At 28.9% G+C, this 6,612-nt stretch overlaps 1 protein-coding gene across 1 annotated transcript; it reads left to right on the top strand.

Annotated features, from left to right (window-relative positions):
• Window positions 1–817: 817 nt before the first annotated feature.
• Window positions 818–1,955, top strand: LOC120070738 (protein GLUTAMINE DUMPER 2-like). Its single transcript, XM_039022611.1, has one exon. The coding sequence runs from the start codon at window positions 925–927 to the stop codon at window positions 1,459–1,461; it is 537 nt and encodes a 178-aa protein (XP_038878539.1). The 5' UTR covers window positions 818–924; the 3' UTR covers window positions 1,462–1,955.
• Window positions 1,956–6,612: the final 4,657 nt, after the last annotated feature.

The raw sequence follows: 6,612 nt of genomic DNA, 5'->3' as shown, positions 1-6,612 counted from the left end.
GTTCACATAGCTTTAATTTCAACATTTAATAGTAGGGAATTACCATACTTTAGATCTACTAATTATTAATCATTGTCGTAGAAAATTTTGAATTTCTAACCTTTATTTTTGTCGAGGTTATATCTAAAAACTATATTTAAATCTAATTATATCAAATATTAATAGACTGATAAATAAAAAAGTTCAACTCGAATATGGACATTAATTAGAGAGATAAGAAGATATAATTTATTCTCAAAGTTTTATTTTAACATAACATTATTTACATTTTCAAAATTAAATGCAAAAAATTTAAGCCAAAGACATGAATAAGGTAAGTAAAAGAAAATTGGTTAATTACCAAAATTGGAACCTTTCCGTTACATTTACGGTGGGACCGTGAAGAGTGTAGATGTCCTTAATGGCGTACAAGTCCTGTACGGTAACGAAAATTTTGTTTTTAAGAAAAATGTTATTATTTTTATTTATAAAATTTGAAAGATTTTATGAAAGAAAAAAAAGAAATTGGCCAACTGGTGTTTAAAAAGATTAATGTTGCCAAACGTCCCAGGAATCCGGTCCCTGACATAATCACTCATTTGCTTAATTACCAAACAGCCCTTTGGTGCGTTTTACTGTTTTGTGAGATATCAATGAATCAGAGGGCGGAGGGTCCCACCTCTCCACCATCTGGCCCCACCTCTTACATTTATGACGACATTAGTCATTCCCTTAAAAAAATTAACCCCTTTTCTTTTTTAATTTAATTTTTACTCTCTCTCTCTCTCTCTCTCTCTCTCTCTCTCTCTCTCTGTTTCTATAAATAACGGTTCACGCCCCCACTTCAACTTCAACCTTCTTCATCTCAACTTTTCCCAAATCTACGATTTCAAAAAGAAAAGAAAAGAAAAAAAAAAACCCATTAAATTCAGGATCTCTCTAACAATGGCGGCTAGCAGAGAGCCCTTCAACGTGTTACCGCACTCCGCCGCACCGGCGGCCCATCATGAACAACTACAACAGCAGCACTCCCCTTGGCATTCCCCTGTTCCCTACTTATTCGGTGGCTTGGCTGCTATGTTAGGACTCATCGCTTTTGCACTTCTAATCCTTGCTTGCTCTTACTGGAAACTCTCCGGCTACCTAGACGGCGGCGACGCTACCAACCGAGAGCCCGACTTGGAGGCTGGCGATGACGACACCCAGAAACGACCTTCCCCTGTTTTTGAAGAGAAAATCTTGGTTATCATGGCCGGAGAAATCAAACCCACGTATTTGGCTACACCCATGTCTAGTAGATCTTCTTCTTTTGGGGATACCAAAAGCAATAGTAGTTGTAGTAGCAACGGCAGTACTACCGGCGACAAGGATGAAAAATCGGTGGAACTAACGGAGACGGTGAAACAGAGCATCACAGATCAGGAAAAGCAGATCACAGAAAACAGAGAAACTCCTGAATCTTCAGATCCGACGACCCATTAACATTTTTTTAAAAAGAAATTTATTTGATTTTGTTTTTGTTGGGCACTCATATGTGTGTCGTGTTCCATCATTAATATATATAGAAAGAGAGAGAGTGGACAGCTAGCTCGTAATTTTTACCGGTAATAGTTTTGGGCTTTTCTCCATCAGGAAAACCCTGAAATTAAGAAACAAAATTCGAGCTTTGGTATAAAATTCTTAAGTTGCTAAGAATATTTTTTCCCTCTCGAAAACCTGTAAATCTAAGTGAGACGGAATGAATCTTTCGCCCCTTTCAACAAATTTCCTTTCCAAATACACAAGTGAAGAAGAAGAAGAAGTTATAATAAATTATGATCATGAATACAGAATTGGCGTTTTGGATGGGATAATTCATAATTGTAGGGAAGGCACGTGTAGAAGGGTGCGGAAATGGAGGGGTGGTGTGGGGTGAGTGATGCGGCGAGGGGAAACTGCATGCACCGTTTCATTTAATAAAAGCTGTTTTTTCTTTCTTTTTCTTTTTTTCTTTTTATTTTTTTTTAAAAATTACCTTCCAAAACGGATTTCAATTAATTCACCTCTCTGCAAAACTTGAGCCTTTCTCTGAGTCTGTGGGTAGTGTAATGCGACGTTTTGTCACCTTCATTTTAATTTTCAACTGTTCTTGCTTTTAAGTTTAATATTCAAATCAAATCAAACCCTCGACCAGAATGGGAAATTACCGCTGTCCGGACATCACATACGAAAATGTATAGTACTGCCACACTAATTTTCTATATTCCCTTGATTGAAAGTCTTTTTAAGACCAATCTCCAAATTCGGATCAAAATAAAATCCGAAATGAGTTTGAATTCTCCCATTATAACTTATTTTTTCTTTTTCATTAAAAATGTGTAATTTTATATACAATACGATTAGTAATCAAAATCTCATCAAATTCTGCAAATAATTTTAAATAAAAGATAAATATCATAACAATTTTAAAAAAATATATTAAAAATTCACAAATTGGTTAATACAAACTAATCAAAACTTTAAACAAAGATCTATATATATTATTAGTATATATAGAATTCAGGTAGGATTGAGTCAATCTAAATTGTTTTTAGCCAATTCACGATCCAACTCAAGAACAAAACTAATCTTAATTTATTTATCAAACTGTGTTTTTTTCTTCATTTTGTTGGGACAAATTTGGTATTTGTTTCTAAGAGAAAAAAACAAGGGGTTTTGTTTGCTAGGAAATCTGAAAACAATAGATTTAATAAAAACAATGTGATTGGTAATAAATTTACAAATTAGATTCTAATTTAAACCATGTTAAAAATAAACTATTATTAATTTATTTAGGGATCTTCAAAAATAGAAAAAAAATAATAAAAAAATTATTTATACAAGATAGTAAATATTCTTTGATAGAGAATAACAAAGATTAATAGAAATCTATCCGTGTATATAGGTGATAAAAACTCATAAAAATTTATAATTAATACTATGTGATAGATGCTCATACAAGCTTATACAAGCCTATTAGTGTCTAACAATGTTTTTTTCTTTGCTATTCTATAAATAGTGACATTTTTTCTACCTATAAAAGTTTTTCACTCATTTATGTACATGTTTTATGTTAAAATACTTTATATAATTAAATAAATAATTTATATTAAGTGTTGTTTTCAAATTTAGTAAAATGAAAAAAAATATATTTATAAATAAAACAAAATGCCACTTTCTATCAATAATAGACACAGATATATTATGATATTTTGTTATATTTGAAAATATTTTCAATAGCTTTGCTATTTAAAATAATTTTCTTATATTAAATTACATAATGCATATTTTAATTTTGAAAAAATGATTTGAATTTATAAGAAGACATTAAAGCTGTCCAAGGCATAGCAGTGTGCGGCATGAATGACTTCCCTATCCTCGTTCTTGCTATCCATTTTATTCTACATCTCAATGAAACTCTTCAAGGGGATCTAGGTGGGGATTTCTCATGAGAAATTCATGTTTAGCCAAACAAAAAAAAAAAAATACTGACATACGGTAAAACAAAATGTTTATATCTTTATTTAATATAATTTTTCATTTTAAAATTTGAAATTTAATAACTAGATACATTGAAAATATACAAATATTGCTTTCAATTCAACTGTTTAAATCACAATATCTGAATTGATAGGATTTAGGTCGTCTTTCCAACACATATTTACCAAACAATCTTAAAACATAAAACAAAATCTTCATTGTCAACCTTTAAAGATTATTTCGTATATTATTAGTTACTTGGATGTGAATTATGAGATGAAGAATTGAATTAATATAATATAATTCAATTTCATTATATTATTATACTGATTTTATACCATGTTTAACTGTACTGGAAAAAACAACACAATTAACTTTGTATTTTCCCAGCTAACTATTCACATTTACTCTTTCTTCGGTTCGTTTTTTTTTTTTGTTGGTGTTTGGTTATGATTGAATATGTAGTAGTTTGTTTAGAGAGGTTGAGTTTCTTCTTGGGTTTCGGTTAGATTTAAATATATGTTTTGAAAATTTAGTGACCAAAAGCGAAAATAGTTGAAAATTCAAATATTAATAAAATTATATATTTTTTATTAAATTATAAGTTTAGTTTCTAAAAGAGGCCTTTTTAAATATAAAAAAAATCTTTAAAAATACTCTGAAACGTAAATATTTTTTGGATTTTTCTATTTATAAGAATTTTCCTTTTTAAAATCTCATGTTGGTTTTTGATATATCATTAGATAATAGGAAGTTTTATGTGATTGTGAGATTAAATGTGAGATCATCAATATGCTCGTAAGATGGTGTCCCTTTATAGTCTTTATTGAGTTTCATTTCAAAATTAATAAATAATAAGAGAGGTAGCTTATATATTTTATAAAAATTCTATAATCTTTTGATTTTTTTCAATATAGTATTATTAATAAATATGTTGTCTTTTTCAACATGATTAAATGAGATATGAGAATTTTCTTAACAAAAAATAGTATGTATCTAGGATGACCTTTTTTACTGTTTTGGATAATTAAACAAATCTCTTTAATATTGAAGTAATTGTCAATAAAATTTAGGAAAGCTTTTCGCAACATTTTAATTTATGACACGCCTCCTTTTAAAGGAAGAAGTTAGACATTTTAAGTTCCATTCATATCATTTAATCTAATCCGTCATGAAACGTTTTAAGCAAATCATACTTTGAAAAATAAATAACTAAAAAATCACTCACTTTCATGAATTAACAATTTCGCTCATTAATTTTAGTTTCTCACAACTACTTAGCCGTTGTACATTTTAATTTATAACTATTAAATCACTCATTAATCAAAAACTTATATTTGATAAGTGAAAGTAAAATTGTTATTATATTATCTTAGACGCTCAACGAATAGAAATCAATATTAATTGGAGAAAGAAATAACATTAGAATTGGATTGAACACAAGACTTCATAAACTATTTTATCCGAACCATGTTAAAAAACTGATTGACAAATACTATATTAGATCATCTTATAGTAACAACTTAGACTATGTATTTTCAAATTTGTATCAATTTGTTCAATTTGTTCCACAAAATTTAATAAATATCAATTTAACTCCTTGTATTTCAAAATTTGTAACGACTTAGATCATTTCATAAAAAATACTATTAAGGTTTAATGAAATTTCTAATATAGATACACATTAAAAAAAACTGATTTCAAAGTCAAGTTTGTTTATAAAATGTAAAGACTATGACATTACATCAAAAAAAAATTATAACTAAATTTGATGAGATTTTTCATGATAGAGACAAAATTAAATTGTTACAAATTTGAAAGTATAGACTAAATTACTTATGTTAAAATTCAAGAACTAAATTATTATAAATTTAAAAGTAAAGGGATTGCATTATGCATATATTTCTTGACTCTAATATAATTTGGCCAACATAAACATTGCCTAGGCAGTAATTGACATGTGTTCCTTTCTTATGGTCTAAGGTTCAAATCTTTATACTCTATATTTATTACATAAAAGATTGTATTATATTTTTGTTAAATTCTTGAACTTTCAAGTCTGTATCTGTTCAGTTTCTAAACGTCAAATAGATGTTTATCTCATTATATATAGACCTATTAAACACAAATTTAAAAATTTATGAGATAAAAAGCACATAAACATGAAAACTTAAGACCTATTTCTAAAGTTAAAATACTGAATAGACACAAACTTTAAAATTTGTGTACTAAACTTACAATTTGCAATTTGACGATGTAACATAAAAAATCGAGTGGAATTATGTATAAGCAAAAAGGGAATAAGATATTATGGTGGTTTAGATCGATGAACTGTTCATAAATAGAACAAAGAGTACGTCAAAATAGTGTTCGATCTCAATAAAAATGAATTGGGGTTCGTTTTTATCTGTGAATATAAAGAGAAAAAGACCCAAATGGAATAAAGGTGTTAATTTTGCAATCAAATCAAATTGATAAATATCCCTAATCAAAAAAGCAAAAAGTTAAGAAAATACCATCTTCTCATAGGTCTATTATCTTAAAACCTCCAAGGGATGTCTAGTTCACTTAGAGTTGGCAACGAGGCCGGAGCGGGATGGGGACTCCCCATCTCCCATCCAGCGGCAATATTTTCCTCCATCCCCGCCAATTGAAGGTGGGGACATGGACGAAATTCTCCTCGGGAAAACGGATTCCTATGCAGGATTCATTCCAGTTATATTATATATATATATATATATATATATATATATATATATATATTAAAGGAATAAAAAAAATTAATCGAAGATTAGGATCGGGGACGGAGATACCCTCCTAGTCCTTGACCAGGGACCCGATTATGATCCTTCTTAAATCAAGAATTTGGGACAGAGACCTACGGGGACCGATCCCATCTAAAAATCTCATCTCCTATAGTACTTTATCCTTACTGCCTAGTTAGGTTTGTTACAATACTTTATTTTTACTCAATTCTCTTTAGTGTTGATTCTAAAATGAATTAAATTTTCATATTAGTTATTATAAAAATTAAATAATGGTATTTTAAAAATAAATAAGTACATGGATTTAAGTTAAAATTATTAATAATAATAATTAATTTGTAAACGAATGTGTACGGGTTTGACCAAACCA

Source organism: Benincasa hispida, chromosome 2 (assembly GCF_009727055.1).
Source record: "Benincasa hispida cultivar B227 chromosome 2, ASM972705v1, whole genome shotgun sequence".
In the NCBI taxonomy this organism is placed as follows: domain Eukaryota; kingdom Viridiplantae; phylum Streptophyta; class Magnoliopsida; order Cucurbitales; family Cucurbitaceae; genus Benincasa; species Benincasa hispida.
This window is presented reverse-complemented; position numbering and strand designations above follow the sequence as displayed.